The 16,252-nt window shown below is 41.9% G+C and overlaps 1 protein-coding gene across 2 annotated transcripts; it reads right to left on the bottom strand.

Annotated features, from left to right (window-relative positions):
* Positions 1–1,811: 1,811 nt before the first annotated feature.
* Positions 1,812–13,595, bottom strand: ampd1 (adenosine monophosphate deaminase 1 (isoform M)). Of its 2 annotated transcripts, none has more exons than XM_080470099.1 (15): positions 13,191–13,595; positions 10,421–10,586; positions 10,175–10,322; positions 8,329–8,494; positions 7,932–8,151; positions 6,639–6,768; positions 6,124–6,318; positions 5,908–6,039; positions 5,247–5,410; positions 5,001–5,127; positions 4,729–4,892; positions 4,519–4,639; positions 3,045–3,218; positions 2,797–2,907; positions 1,812–2,710 (listed from the first exon to the last, which is right to left on the bottom strand). In XM_080470099.1, the coding sequence occupies exons 2-15, from the start codon at positions 10,570–10,572 to the stop codon at positions 2,555–2,557; spliced, it is 2,160 nt and encodes a 719-aa protein (XP_080326225.1). In that variant the 5' UTR covers positions 10,573–10,586; positions 13,191–13,595; the 3' UTR covers positions 1,812–2,554. The 2 variants fall into 2 exon arrangements, with proteins under 2 accessions (XP_080326225.1, XP_080326224.1); XM_080470098.1 differs by having other exon boundaries at positions 1,902–2,710; positions 13,199–13,367.
* Positions 13,596–16,252: the final 2,657 nt, after the last annotated feature.

The following is a 16,252-nucleotide window of genomic DNA, read 5'->3' as shown; positions in this document are numbered from 1 at the left end:
GAGTGGCTCAGCCAAGACTTTTTTAAGTTAATGTGAACTGGGATGTACCTTCCGTTTGCCGATAGTCCGCTGTGGTCAGCTACAGCCACATAAATTAGATAAATAAGTATAAAAGATGGGTGAACAAGGCAGGACCTGGGTCCTTACTTAATTTCAGACTTTAGCATGCCTCTAGAAGTGTGATTATTGATAATTAGGCTTGTTCAAATGATCATTTTCAGGGTTGGGACCAACTCAGGTCATTGTTATACAAACATGAAACAGAAGTCAGTTATGACTTATTTGCAAGCGGCTTGTAGACTCCGTTTCTTGCCTCTGCCTTTCCTTCTTTCACTCGTAAACAAATAGATGCATTTGTGAATAGGTTGTACTTTGGGATTATTTCACTCATAGAAATTGAAAGCACAAATGATATTATAATATTCTCCACTTGTTTTGAGGATCGGCAATATCAGCAATAGCAAAATCATGAATGGATTATCATGACTCTATTAAGCACAGGTCCAGCATTCATTGTGTCTTTTCCAGGTGGATTCGGTCCATCTGCCTCTTTGAGCGTTCAAAGCATTTTACTGTGTAAGGATCTGAGCTTCCTGTCTCGGTGTGAGTGTGGATGAGGAGCTTGATGAGGTTGTGAGTGTGAGAAAGTTTGGCTGGATCCTCTGAGGGGGAAGACGTCATCTCATCCACTCCTGCAGCTGTCATCCATGAATAAATTCTGTAAAGTCTTCAAATGTCCTCGGTTATGGGGTCAGTGGGCTCAGAGCTGCATGTGTGGGTTAATAATCACTGTATGTGTTGGCTCTGTGCAGAAGCATTAATACCGTTGGTGTTAACTCACCTGAAGAGGACTTGATCTTCTGAAACAAAGTTAGATGTTTGATGGAAGGTTCTCTTCAACTGAACACCATTTGCTCTAAATTGCATACATTGTCAATTTGCCCTGTGTTTTTCTATTAATTTAAATGTAGGTCAAAGGCATACTATCCATACTATCCCATCTATCCCTACTATCCATACTATCCCTCAACTTAATTTTCCAGCAGAATTTCCCCTTTCGCCCTCTCCGGTCCACTTGATGATAACCTTATAATTTAATAGATTGCACAACATTAGTGGGGGTTGAGGGAATTGTTACTAGAGTAGGTGTCTCCTTCATGTTGCTGTAATTAAAATCTGAGGAAGCGATAGCATCATTAATCACTCTGCTTTTACTTTCCTCCTCCTACTTGAACTAATGGTTCAGGGGATCTTTTGTTCCCATAGCTATTTAACATCTTAACATCTCTTCAAATGCACATTGCCTCATTCCCAGCTGAAATGAATTGTAGTAGAGGCAATTTGCAATTGTGTTTTAGAGGTGTGTTGTTGTTTTTTACCTCCAGGAATTGTGACTATTTAAAAACTGTTAGTCTAATAATTTCCACAGCAGAATCAAAAAATCTATATATTTCAGAACGATTTTTGAGGAGTTTGTTTTTCCTGTCTATCCCCCAGTTGCAACATTGGCTTCATTTAAACTTTCACCTAAAAGCTCTTTTATTTACTAAATTCTCAAAAGAAATGGCTGCATGTCAGAGTTAAGTGTTAACAAAGTCCGAACTTGTGCATGCTCATGATCAGTGGTGGGCAATTAAGTTTCCCAAAGGGCTACATGAAAAATGAGCACTACCACTGTGGGCTGAGGCATTAGTTGATATGAATTGTGCACAATAAGAATTACCTCTTGACAAAAGAAATCTCTTGCATGATTTCTACTACTGCTTCTCTGCATCCCTTTTTCTCAGTCAAGTTCAGTACATAAGTAAATAAAATTAAAAAAAATTTTATTGACCATCTATTTTTCCACTGAGAAACACATTTTGGGAGGTAACACAAACACTCGACATAACTAATAATGTAATAATGACCAATACTGTATCAAATGTGACCATTTTAGATATATTAAAGCCTTTTCTAATAGTAATTTTCATTTGGTTCTGGGTTTTCCAGTAACTTGAGGGCCGGTGAAGTAGTGCTAAAGGGCCACATGTGGCCCCCGAACCGTATGATGTTTCCTAAATGTACACAACAGTTGGCATTCCACAGGATTCTGTACTAGAACCCATCATTTTTGCAATAAATTTAAAATTACTCAAAACTGAAAGGGGTTACATCTATCTATCTATCTATCTATCTATCTATCTATCTATCTATCTATCTATCTATTCTTATGCTGGTGCAGGTTGCCTGGTGTCTCAGTATAATTGTGTCTCCACACAATTATAGGGGGGGGGGGGGGGGGGGGGGACACGCCATATCCTTGTTATTTCACATTTTATTTTCTATCATTCTTAACAAGCTGTTTCTCCAGTGGAAACACAAGTACTCCTGTGTGGAAGAAAGTCAGACATGCACAGATGAAGGCGAGTGTACATTTCTTCCACTGGAGAGGACAGCAGTGTGTCGGAAGGTCGTTGCTTTAAGATCACTGTATTACTATGAAAAACAAATGTAGAAAGATTTCAACATCACAACAGACGTAGTGAATGTTGGGACGAAACGTCGATCACATTCACTCAGCATTCATGCCCTCCTTGATGAGGTTGAGCTCGTAGCACAGGGTCTCATAGCGATACGCCATACGGATCTGGGCCACGTTGGTCTTGCGGATGTCGTTGCCCTCTGGGCCCTCCTCCAGGTAGCGATCGCCCAGGTTGTGGACCTTTTCCTGCAGCACGAAACATTTTTAATGTGAGATGCAATGTCCCCTGTTGGAGTTTATGATATTGTATTAATTGGGGTTCTCTCGGTTACCTCGTGAGACATGCCACTTTGCAGCACACTGTTCCTGGAGATCTCACACATGTCGCAGGTACTGAGCTTAAAGACCTGAGCTGCAATGGCATACTCCTCCATCAGCGGCTCCTGTGGACACGCACGAGAATCTTAATGTGTCTAACGTGCAAATGAAAGCCTAATTTTGTGTTCACATTGCATATAAATGTTATACTGTAAACAGTGCTGTGTGAGCCAATGTGTTCAGTATCCTGACGCGTTCAGACCTTGGTATAGTGGAACTGCATGGGGTCGTCAGTGGACAAAGACACCACCAGGCCTTTCTTTTGGAACTCCAGCAGCGGATTTTTGGCGTATTCCAGGAACAGGCTATTGTTGCTGAGAGGGGACATGGCGATGGGGATCTGGGTCAGGAAGTACAGGTACTGCAGCACAGGGCTCTGTTTGGGATAGAGAGACAGATCCAGTAAGTATAAAAGAGCAGTCACAACCTGCTTATATGAGATTTGTGGAAGTCTGCCAATTAGACAGCCAAACATATACGCCTCCTCTTCACCTTCAATATGCCAGGGGTAGCAAACACATTTTAGTTCAGGGGCCACGAACACGCCAATTTCATTTTAGGTGGACCAGTTCAGCAAAACGGTGCCATAATAAGTCAATTTTGATGAAATCTTCTGGTGTAAAATACAGTCAAATGTTCCCCCCCAAAAAAATATTCCTATAGCTCGTTGTTGGATTATGCATGTTTCTACAAATTCACCCTGACAGCATAGCTTTGAAGTTAATACTAGTTGGTTTGTTTTTTCATGGCAGTATCACAGATAGCTCAGCTGTGGTCTCAGTGTCGTGTCCACTACTCTTGAGAAAATTGTTAAAAAAATCAATGTTTTCTTTCAAATTTTTACAATTTGCATGATGAATGGTCGAGCGAGATTGAAGCTTCTTGCAGGCTGGTTTTGGCCCACGGGGCTTATGTTTGACTCCCTAGGCCTATGCAGGTGGAGGTCATTGTGTATATGAGTAAAAGTAAAACCCAGTAAAAGTTTGGATACTTGAAAACTCTGCCGTCATCGAGGATCGAAGCATTTGTTGCTTTTTGTGCATTTGAATATCAAATATCTGCTCCTACTCTCACAAGTTGAAAATGGTTGAATACTGTTGAAAGTTAAGTGGTGAAAACCAAGAGCTGAAGTAACTGTCGGGACATTATTCAATGAACTCTGAATACTAGCACCTCCTCCAAAGTCCTCTTCGATGAAGGTTTCACACACTGAACCCTCAGGGCCTCTTTAAGAACAGATTTCTTGTAACCTTTAATAGTAAGATATGGTGTATCAACAAAGAACAACTTTTGGAGGTTTCAGATAAAAATACTTTATCAAGACAACCCCCCTTAGGCAGTCACCCTGTTTGTTCCTGTGGTCAGTCGATCTGTGCCTGAGGCTGCGTTGAGAGAGTCTGTTTAGAGGGTGGTATTGCAAATCGTGGGATGTTTGCACAGCACCATGAAAAAACACAAATTATACATATTCTGCTCACGCTATGTTGTCTCTTGTTCTGGAGTGTGCATTCTACCAGACATTCATTTCTCAAACATGGCGGACATGTCGGCACAAGAAAAGGCATTTCAATCTAATCTTTCTGGTGTCATTATGTGTTATATGATAATTACAGCTTCACAAACCACACTTGATCACTGCATAATTATATAGCTGTTTTCATAGCGACAGACTTTACCTTCTTGAGGTTAAGACCGTGGGAGATGTTGTCGGCTGTCATGAAGGCAGCCAGCAGGTGGGTGATGGCACCGGCCTCGCCGCAGTGAGGCCTGAATGTGAACGTGTTCATGCCCCTCTGTCTGGATGACGGAAAATGAACGAGTGTTGTTCAACACTTCAAGGAATGTGATAAAACTTTATGTAAACAATCAAAGAAAAGGTAACTCACTTGCGGAGATGGTTGAGAACAGCAATGTTGGCATACATGTAGTAGATGTAGTAGGTGTAGGACGGGTTCTTAACAATGTCCCACTCCTCTGGTTTCGGGCTTTTAGTGCAGAACATGTGGCCGCTGTGTTTGGACTCATCGTCCACACTGTCGAATCCTGTGACCTGCTCAACACGAGGACAACAGATCGTCAGAGAGGGATTTTTCTCTCCTGATCTTTTCCCATGTTAATTAAGATGAGATTTGGGTGTTTTTCTCTTGTCGGAACTCACATGCTTCAGGAAGATGCTCAGGTCTGGGTTGGACTGTGGGTCGATTGTGGCCTGGAACACAGGGAGGAAAATGTTCTCCAACATCTTCCCGAAGTGGGGCACGAAGTCCCTTCCTCTGAAGATGTCGCTGAGGCACAAGACAGACCAGTCACTTTATTCTAACATGGATCTTGCATTTTTGTGAATGTATGGGAGACAAACACTTTACCGACTGACAGTTGTGTGGGATTCTATTGGTCTACTTACTAGATCCTGGGTACTTGAATCATCCACTTGAGTTGTGGAGAGAAGACTCTGTGCTTCACGAACCAGCCGGAAAGCTTAGACCACTCGCTGGGATTGCAGCCGTAGATGGACAGACGGGGCTCAGCATACTGGTACCTGGCTTCCTCCAGGTCAGCGGCAACTTCCTGGTTCAGACAAAAGTAAAATCAGAGCGTTTAACCCTTAAACTGATCCATAACCAATGGGACAAATCGATTTTTCAACAATGGAAGCCTGGCATAGGTGCAATGACTTTCCGCCAAAGGAGGGAATCGGCATTCAGGTGGACCACAAGGCAAAATAAAGACGATGTGAACACAAAAGCGAATAAAACTATGCGAAAAGTTTCTCTGTGACTGCAATGCTTGCTTTATTTGATTTTGAAATGAAGAAACTGGGTGCAATAAATTGCTCAAACATGCCTGTAGTATTTATGTGTGAAAACACATACACGCAATTAATGTTCACCTTTAAAAAAAAGGTGAAGGTTCAACAAATTCCAAATAGTTTTTTTCTGGAAATGGTTTCCTGCTTCAGTCGTGATATGGTTGAGTTTGTTTTATCAGAAGTGTTGCATGTAATGTGCAAAAATTAATGTTTGGAATAATTTATTTCTACAACATTTTATGACATAAAGTCCGACCTTGATGATGGTGGCAAAGTATTCTCCACTGATGTGGTTCTCTGTCTTCAGGTACAGGTCACGCAGCTCGCTGGCTCCCACAGGGTTGTACTTGGCGTTGAACTTATCGAAACGCTGGAAGGTTTGTCTGCCCTTTGGAAAGAGCAATAAACACGTTGAGTTTTATTGGGTTTGTTTCAGTTAAAGGCATTTGATCTACTTTTAAAAGAGACGTACAGCGTGCACATCCAATGAGTCCACAGTGAGGTCGTAGGGGTGCAGGTTCAGTGTCTGGAAGAGCTCCTTCATGGTGACCTCCTTCCCTTTGAGCTTGTGCACGACGCGGTCTGCATCGTCACGGTAAGACTTCTTGATGAAGCGCAGAAGGTGCTTCTGGTTCATGCAGGCAGCAGCGTGGATGTGGGTATCGACCTGGAGAGAGTAGATCAGTTTTGAGGACATGTCATGTAATGACCACAAAAATACCAGAGGGGGGAGCTAAAGATACAAGAAGAAGCTTTGAGGTTGCCAACTCATTCAGTTTTAATTCAATTAAATTCAATTACTTAATGCGGGATAAAACTAAAATAGCTCTTTGTTGAAGAACATGTTTATATAAACTAGAATAACACTTTGGCTCTATAGTACAAAATGTCAATGTAATGAGTAGAAAGGCCCTTGTGTCCTCCATGTGGATGACACAATACTACGTTTGACTCATGTTTGTGGTTGGTTTTGCTGTTCACAGTTACCTTCCTGCAGTTATAGAAATCTCTGTGGGGGTTCAACTTAAGCTCCTTCATCTCCTCCATCTCATTCAGCATCTCGTGCACGTTGAACTTGGACATGAGGAACTTCAGGCGGCGGTGAGTGTAAGTCTTGCTGCAAAGAGAGTGGACCGTCAATCACAGTCTGACCGGGAGGTGCAGCAGTTGGTCTTTGATAGGGATTTTGTAGACCTTAAAATTCTAAAACATGGGCCAAAACCTGCCCACAAGAGACTCCAATTCAGCCCACCAAACCACCAAGAAAATAGATTATTGAATTTGTAAAAACATGCATAATGCAACAGCTGTAGAAGTTTTCCAGACATTTCACTGTCGTTTGCACTAGAAGGTTTCATTAAAACGGGCTTTATGTTGAGATTGCATTCAATGTCCATGGTAATTGTTTGGTTTTGCAAAAATAAACAGATTTTCATCAGTTATACTCTTTGTCACAACAAAGAAAAACATTACTATTTCATTTTAAATGTTATTTTGGCACTATGTTACCATTCTGGCCCACTCAAAATGATATTGAGCTGTATGTCGCCCTTGAACTGAAATTAACAGTCTAAAAAGGTTAAAACTGATAATACAGCTAAAACTGTTCCAACCATTAATTATACACACTGGCTATGAATAAATAAAATGTCTCAAGTAAGAAATCTAAAGCAGGAAACATTGATGGAAAAAAAGGGATAAATGGCTAAATTTGGCAACAAAATAATAATGATGATGATGATGATGATGATGATGATGATGATGATGATGATGATGATGATGATAATAATAATAATAATAATAATAATGATAGCTCACGGCTAGCTCAGTTGGTAGAGCATGAGCCTTTCAATCTCGAGGTAGTGGGTTCATGTCCCATGCTGGGCACCACCTTCCCATGGGAAAGGTTCTTAATCGGTGAAATGTGATCTGGGTGACAGTGTTCAGACTGCCACCCCCGCGACCCAGAAATGGATAAGTGGAATAAAATGGATGGATAATAATCTGAAAAATATCAATTTACAACTTTTTTTCATCTGTGGATCTCAATCCGGTCAATAGATTAAGATTGATCTAAAATCATTTCATAAAACGCTGAAATTGCTTCTGTGTAATTTATTGTTACATCCACCCTGCCACTCATCAAGCACTGAGAAAATCATTCAACAGGAAGTCAGACATGGTCACCAGTCACCAGTATCTTCATATCCAAATCACTACAAGGGTGGGAATTAGTTTGAAAGTCCAATTGAGAGTGATAATCTTTGTAAATTAACTTACGTTGGGCCCTGTGCGATGAGTGCGATGAGGAAGTTCATGTCATCGATGAAGGTGTTGTAGTCGGGGCTTGGCAGGTCTTTGGGCTGATGTTTATCAGCAGCAGCAGCATCGTTGTACACACAGATGACGCCATCCTTCATGCGAGCAACATAGCCCAGGTTCTTCGGCAGGTCAGCGGGATCAAAAGGATCGGCCCCGTTCTTTGGAGGAGATGTGAACACTGAAAATGGTCCCAACATGTAAATGAACAATTTGGACTTCGCCAGAGCTCATAGTTGTCAACAGTTTAATCAGAATAATAGTAATTATGATCATGTCAAGTTCATGTTTTCTTAAAATGTTAACAAATGGAAGTAGGTAAACAATGAAGAGGGCCTCCGATTGTTGGATCAATCACCTGGCTGCACTTCATCATCAGGTTTGAACTTCTCCCCCTCGATGTCACGCAGGAAATGAGAGGTCGTTCTTGGGTAACGCTGATAGGCCAGCTTCATGTATTTCTCCCTGATGGTCAAGGCACGGTACAGACCCTTACACGACAGCTCGAAGTCATCCGTGGTCACCTGAATAGCGGAGATTTTACTGTTATCTCTCGTGATTACCTGTCACATCGCAGTCCTACAACAGGTAATGATAACAGACCTGGAATGGATGGAAGGGGGGAAGGAGGTTGCATGTTTGTGTGGTTGGGTTTTCTATGGGACTTCTCCCACAGTGCATAAAAACAATCAAAGTCGTTCCATTTTGACAATCACTAAATAACATCCAGTCCTCACACCAATAATGTTTAACACTTTAATGAGAGTTGCATAAAAAACTTCTTCTGCATGTATTTTTATCAGCTTTAAGCAATATTCTGCAATATCCGCTACCAAAGTATTTTTGACCCAGCAGTTGGTTCTGAGAAACTGGAAATCCAAAAATAATGACCAGCTCTTCCAAAGGTATTTCCCCATAACCTCTAAGCTAAAGAGCAAAACGAAGTCATGAAACCTGAACCCTGGCCTGCTCTCAGATGACCTCTATTCCTGGTCGTCCGTTGGAGAGTGGGAGGGAGGCCATGTGGACGCTGACCCACAGACACTTTGAGTTGGCGAAATTGAAAGGTCTAGGCCACCTACATCGATGTGAACTTGACCCAGGTCTTTGGTAACATGCAGTCATGGTCTAGTAAACAGAGAATCCGGCCACAGATAGAGCCAAGTTCAAGTTCTGCGTCAAAACTTCTCTGAGGAAAAGTAAATACCAATCTGTTGAGTGTTCATTTCTTAAACATGACTAAACATGACTGAAATACTAATGCATGGATTACTCTTGACCAAATACATATTTAAAAGAAATCTAAATGGACTGGTTTATGTATCAAACTAAGCAGCTGTTTCCTGGTCCCTTAGGGAGTTTTCTGTCAATTTAATGGGCTTTCAGCAAATATTATGTGTTTTGGAGATAAATCCCAATTTTGCCATTCATAATGGTAGCTGAGTGCCAAATAAGGCTAAAAAGTGTTTGCACCACAGTATCTGTATTATTTATGGGTTTTGGGTTGGGGGTGTTTTGTTGCCAGATGAATTGAATCAGACAAAATGTAACTCCCCATTGAAGCGAGCAGGAAGGCAGAAACTCTGCCTTATTGCCTTAAAACAACAAAACATAAATCCACTGGGCCAAATTAATACTGAGTACACCTCCTAAAGGGATGTATGGGACAATGACTGATCGAACGGCTTTTAATTTAATGAGCGTGTATTTTGTTCCAGGAATACAGTCGTTGTCCAAGGCAAATGTACTGAAGGTGATGAGCATCACCGTTCCATTACCTGTGAAAGTAATAGCTTTTGGGTTTGTTTGTTTTTGGGTTTTATTTGGGGGGGGGGGGGGGGGGGGGGGGGGGTTAGCTTCAGAGACAGTGTTGGGTTCACCATGTCTGTTATAGGGTTTGATTGGTGCACTTTCCCTAAGAGTTTACACATCCTCATAACTTTAAAGTGATCAAGACCTTCCGCCAACAATTCACCTGATCACACCTCAAATTTGTGCAAACACCTCAGGTTTTTAACTAGCTGTGATTTTGATCAATAGGATGACAACACTGTTTCCTGATGCTTCTTCACATTGAGTTCACTTTGGGTTTGAACTACACACCACTGCCTACATGATGGGAGTGTTTGGGATTGATACACCCTGTTGTACATCTAATTCAACGGTGTCATGAGCAATTTCTCATGAAGGCATATCAACCGTACCCCAGAGGCGTAGTCTCCAATGATGGCCACTCTCTGGAAGTCGGGCACCTCCAGGTAGGTGGGCGTGTCTACCTCAACCGACTTTAAAGGTTCAGCAGTTCCATGAGAAGCAGCAGCGTGCACGGTCATGGTGCGGCTGTGCTTCTTGCTGTGGATGAGTGTTGAGACACGGTGGTGAGCACCTGGCATTGTTGGAGGGCAAACAAATCTTCCTGTTAGGCACTATCCTAAACACTTTTGCCTCACCGTTTCACAAGATCATCTTCCGTATGAAGATGGTGGGCCATCTCCTGGTGCATGATGGGACAATCCTCAGCCACATCAAACATGGAGATTTCATCGCGGACGTCCTCGCTTTTGGTCTCCGATGCGAAGACCTGCTCCGCGAAGGCCCTCATCTTGTCATCGGTCTCTGTCAGACGCATCGAAAAAAGGCTCTCAGCAACAAGGAATCCATTCTGCTCACGACTCAGCATGCAACACTGAACCTGACGACGCAAGCCACATACAGGACGTCAAATCTTCATCGCAGGAATCTAAATGAAAGTCACGATGAAGGCCTTTCAGCTGTCCCACATCCAAGACATACCAAGCACATATCTTTCTGAATCAAATGTTAACAGGCTCCCATGCACATAGTCAAGCTACAGGAATGATGCACTGACAAACACAGTAGGCTCATATGGATACAAGATGGTCAAATCTTCTTTCAGTGTATAACTCCAGAAAACATTCGATTTTTATTTTTGTACCCAATCAGTCAAGGTTGCAGTTGCTCTATAATGATGATTTCAATCCATAAAATTACTTTAAAAATTCTCAACATTTTCAGAATGTGAAATGTCTGGAGTTATCATTCAATAATACTGATTAACGACATCGTGTACTGTACCCATGAGCCAAAAGTCAAAAGTCAACGGTTTCTACTATTCTACTCAATCCCCAAGTCACTGAGATTGGACTTGTCTCCCTCTATACTTACTCTGACCACCTGAATATTCCCAGCAAGAGAGTAGCATCACCCGGTGCACATCCCCCGAAAAAGAGAGCGTTAGAGAAGTAACGGTTAGAGAAAGTTAGATTCATGTTATTAAACAAGAAAAGGTCCTAATACTGTACGCTCTTTCGGCTGAAGATAAAGAACAAAATGCACCATATTTGTACAAATATTAAAAATTTGGGAAGCAGAAATTGCTGAGTGACTCTATTGACAATATGAATTCCATATACATGCAGTGGTAAATAGTGAGGATATGAGAATTAGAATAACATTTTAGACCATTTAAATGTAAAAGGATGAGAGGAATTAAATTGTGAGGATGGAAAATGGAGAGGACACATGTTAAAGCGATTTTACAGTTATTCATTAAATGTTTCCAGCAGGTTGGTTATAGTACCTTCATGCAGAGATGATTTCATGGTTTTGATTCTCACAGAGGAGCAACATTTTTTTTTTAAATAAAATCTGGTGTCAAAGAATCCATTTCTGCACCGCTATAACTTTTACACATAGCCATGCATGTGAAGATTCATTTCTTCTTGGCATTTGGTGGAAACACAATCTAAGCCTATTTCTTTTGTTTTCTTCCAGGTTCAAAGGTCATTCCCGTGGTAAAAAGTCCGTCAGCTACCCGGAAATGTCATTTATTATTGTTGAGGTTCACTTTCAGTTCAGTTTCCATTGATAACGTCCGACTCTAAAGCAGGCCCAATACACTGGGAAACTGATTTGGAACATGAACAGCACACTAATAAACGGTGTCCAGTTTCACTACTTTTCCATTTTCATCTGATAGGTTTTAATTCACCAAGATCCACGTCACCGGATGGCATTCGACTGCACAATAGAGCGTAACTGGCGATGTGACAGGAAACCATGCTCTAGAAATGCTTCATACTGTCTTCTTCCAACTATCCCGGATCATTACTTACATCCTCCCTCTGCTGAGTGGGCAACAAAGTCCCAGTCAAGGTGGGACAGTCCGGGTTAATGGGAGAAAACAAACATGTGTGGTTAGAAAGCCAGTGGACTACATAAAAAGGCTGTTCGACGCTTACTAACAAAGGCTTTCGTGTTTTGAATTTAAATCCTGAACTTGAGTCAAAACCATTTGCATGGTTCACCAGCCGCCGGATAAACCTGTTGTAATGTCTGGTGAAGGGGTTGTTTATGTTTGGGAATCATTTCATCGGTTGAGTTCAGTCATTAACAGATTCATTGCCAGCTCTCAGCACCTGCTCTGGCCCATCTGCAGACCATAAAGCCCACCTGCTCGGGCAGCACCGCCAGCTGTGAGCACATTATGCATGAAGAAATACAAAATTAACACAACTGTATCAATCAATGGGAAGGAGGGGGAAAAAAACAAGCTTTTCCATCTGCAGCTTGTTAAAATTCATCATTTCTATTGTTTAGACTTGGAAAAACTCATGTTTGCTTAATGTGGCTCGCCAGTTGCCACGTGTCTAACAAAGGCCTGGCTAAAATTAGACGCGTTAACAACATTTAACCCAATAAAAAATAATAAAACATAAAGGAAAATGATTTAATCTGATCTTGTGTCAGAGCTGAATCCTTTAGACACGTTCCCAGCGGAACCACTCACTGCACTAACACAAGCTGCCCCACCATAATAGCTTACTGTAAACCAATTCCTACAGTAGACCTCGAGTAGTATTTTGAGGTTCTTGTGAGCTGAAGCTTGAAATAAATATACAAACACACACTAGTCAGAAAGTTCTCGCATTTTAACACCAATAAATCTGTCATTAAGACTGTCAGTGTAGACACTGAGAGAGTGGCACGGTGAAACAACAGACTATTACCTGAATGCCTGCTGATACTGTATGCTGGACTGTAAAGGGTATAACCCCCATCAAACACATATGTGAAGTTCTCACGAGCCATCTATTTGACTTTAATGACATGGTGATGGCTGTTCTTTCCACTTTGTTTGGATGAAATGGTTAATATACTGATAGATATTCAAAGAATAAGGCCAGAGGTGCTCCGTACAAACTCACCTGCAACCAGGACTTTGGGCATGATGATGCTCTTCCTGTGAAACGCTCCCTGAGAACAAGTAAAGGGTGGTCAGATGCTGGACCACTGTAGTCGGGAAGTGAGGAGCCCGGGGTTTGGTCTGTGCAATATTAAGCCCTGTGTGCCCCACGTGTAACCAGAACCTGCTGTGCCCACATGGAACATGCCTAGATGTAACAGGGAACTCAGATTCTATTTTAGGTTGTGTGTGCGCACACCGGAGACTCAAGTAGAGGTGCAGTGTTTTGACAAAGAGATGGGTCTGTGTGTGTGTGTGTGTGTGTGTGTGTGTGTGTGTGTGTGTGTGTGTGTGTGTGTGTGTGTGTGTGTGTGTGTGTGTGTGTGTGTGTGTGTGTGTGTGTGTGTGTGTGTGTGTGTGTGTGTGTGAGAGAGCGTGTGTGTGTGTGTGTGTGGGGGGGGATTTGAATTATGTAACACCCTGATACTGAACGAGTTGCTGAACGAGTTGCTGGGCACATGGTGGGTGCTTGAGTTTTATGCATTGCTGGCACATCCACAACTCCCCGTTCTGTCCCATGCAAGACATAGCACTATTTTTATCGCTGCTGTTTGGTAAAGCAGCTCAATTAAGGAAACTGAAAAGAAAATTGTGATTATAAAGTTGATGACTTTATACAGTTGCAGTAGTGATTGATATTCCAGGTGATTCTCAAGAACATGTGATGTACAATTACATCTGTGGCTTCCACAAATGAACCTCAAGTGATGCTGTTTCGTAGCGGACTAAAGATTTTGAAGTACATTTTAAAAAGAAGTGGGAAACTGACTTCTTGGTCATGTTGAAAATCATACTTTGTAAAACACATCAACTTAAGACACAACCTATCCTTGAGGTGAAGCCAGCTATTCCTCTGTGATCCTGTTATGTCTCCATTTGGTTGGGCTGTCGAACACTGTTCACGATATTTTATTATAAATTGCTCACATTTCTAAATGTGAGTATGTCTCTGTGTTGGCCCTCTGATGGACGACCATTCCAAGGTGTGTCCCGCCTTCACATTTATTCTATTCTATCCCGTCTATATGGAGCTGCAGAATGATCGTTCACTCATTGTTTGAGTGAACGATCGATTTGTGGTTGGTTATTCTGCCTTTTTTGTAATACTGTTGGGCAATAATTGGTTATTTTTCAAATATGTTATCCTTAATATTGATTGGCCACCATGTGTAGCACTTGCTGGGGCACTTCCAAATGCAAATAGATACAAAGCAAATGGGCACAGACTATAATTACACATACAAACCCATCAACAGTTCAGAATTACTATTGGAAAATGGAAGCCAGAAAATAAAAACTCTGCCGGGCTCCAGAGAACTCTTCTACCTGTGTGCTAGGGTTAGCCAATGTAAAGGATGGGTTATATGCAAAGGAACAATCTCCCCAAGGGGATTCAAATCAAGAAAAGGTCAAGTGTGGGGGCATGTTTTCCTGCAGGACTTTGCTGCAGAAAAGGTGCAGAATGGTGATATGTGCTTACACATTGTACAACTGGACGATCCATTTGTGGTCAAGTGGTTATTTGATTCTTCCATGTGTTTTTCATGGGCATTCTTTGGTTATTTTTCAAATACAGTAACTTTGGGCACCATATGTAGCATTGGCTGGGGCAATTACCAGTGTAAGTACACACAAAGCAAATGGGTCCAAATTGTAATTACGTATACAATAGACAAGAATAATTAGAACTGGGAAATATCCTATACATACCTAAAAAAGGCTCTCCTTTGCTAAAGCCCTAGTTCGAAACCCTGCACTGCCTCAACCCACCCCTGGATGGTCAGGCATCAAGATTCGGGAAAAACAATCCACCCTGACAAGACCCAAGCAGGTAGCCCCTGCACACATAATATTGATGTGTACGCAGCCTGTTGACAGAACCCAAGACCCACAGAGCACAGTATGAACCCAGCCAGAGGCCCCCAGGGGGTCACAGGGGGCAAGGCAAACGGCTTAACCCAAATATCGCACAACCAATCACTCCTCTACCACCCACCGAGCCTGACGGCTTCTATCTGGAGTTTACATGTTATCTCTATATTAGTTTTTTCCGGGTATTACAGCTTTCTCCCCAATCCTGAAGTAGGGGTGGAGGCTGAACGGATGAATTATTTTGTTTTGATGTGTTCAAGTTGATGTTCTTTCTTAAACGAAAGAATCTATGTTGGATAAGAGTTCCCCCATCCTCCACACTGCTTTTCCTCTCCTATGGTTGCAGGCTCAGGAGCCGATTCCAGCAGACTTTAAGAGTGAAAGCAGGGTACAAGTCCATCACAGGGCCAAGAAAATGAGCTAAACTATCACACATTCCCATTCACAGCTACAGGCCCCAGTTTAGAGTCCCCAATTAACCTCAAACACATGTTTTGGGACTGTGCGGAAAACATGGAAACTCCTAACAGAAGTTGCCTGGAAATCGTAGCATGTAGCTCAATGAGGATAACACAATTACTCATTTTATAAGTGTAAACTTCAGAGACGGGCATCTCTAAAGCTGAGATATTCCTTATGAGAAACATCTTCTTCACACAACTCTGAAGCCTGTTTCACCCGTCTGAGCTCCAAGACATTTAACAAGCCATCTATTTTTAGGGAATGTGATCTTAAATGTCAGCACTCCTCTTACAGTGCAGTTTCCAGATCAAGTTAGAGATGGGCAGTGAGTCGTTCAAGTTTCAGCCAGCAGAATTCAAAATGCCAGAAATCAATGGTATACTTGCGTGAAAAGCAGGTTAGCACATTTTGTAAATGCCATACACGTTCATGGTGTCCTGGTCATTACAGTTGCAAAGTAGATGTTTCAGGGCTTCTATTGTATTGGAATGCATTGGTGTACCTCACACTTGAGCTGGTGAGCTCATTGGACAGCGTGTACCCCATAGAAATACTAGACCAGAATGATGATAGCTACATGGAGACAACGTTTCTTGTTCTGGACCAAACATTTAAACCACGTTGTGCTAAAGTCTTTGACAGAACTTGCAAAAGTAACTGTGAAAGTCCAGTGGTGAAGAAC

The sequence above is a fragment of the Lipophrys pholis genome, assembly GCF_963383615.2.
Source record: "Lipophrys pholis genome assembly, chromosome: 8".
Lineage (NCBI taxonomy): Eukaryota > Metazoa > Chordata > Actinopteri > Blenniiformes > Blenniidae > Lipophrys > Lipophrys pholis.
Note: the sequence above shows the minus strand (reverse complement) of the source record. Positions and strands in the feature narration are given on the sequence as shown.

Excerpts from the sequence above, each read along its gene's own strand:
- ampd1 (XM_080470098.1), bottom strand. The coding sequence starts at position 13,220 with ATGCCCAAAGTCCTGGTTGCAG. Across the intron at positions 6,040-6,123 it reads ACTCATTGGATGTGCACGCT|GGCAGACAAACCTTCCAGCG; the intron begins GTACGTCTCTTT and ends CTCTTTCCAAAG. Across the intron at positions 2,711-2,796 it reads AAAGTGGCATGTCTCACGAG|GAAAAGGTCCACAACCTGGG; the intron begins GTAACCGAGAGA and ends TTCGTGCTGCAG.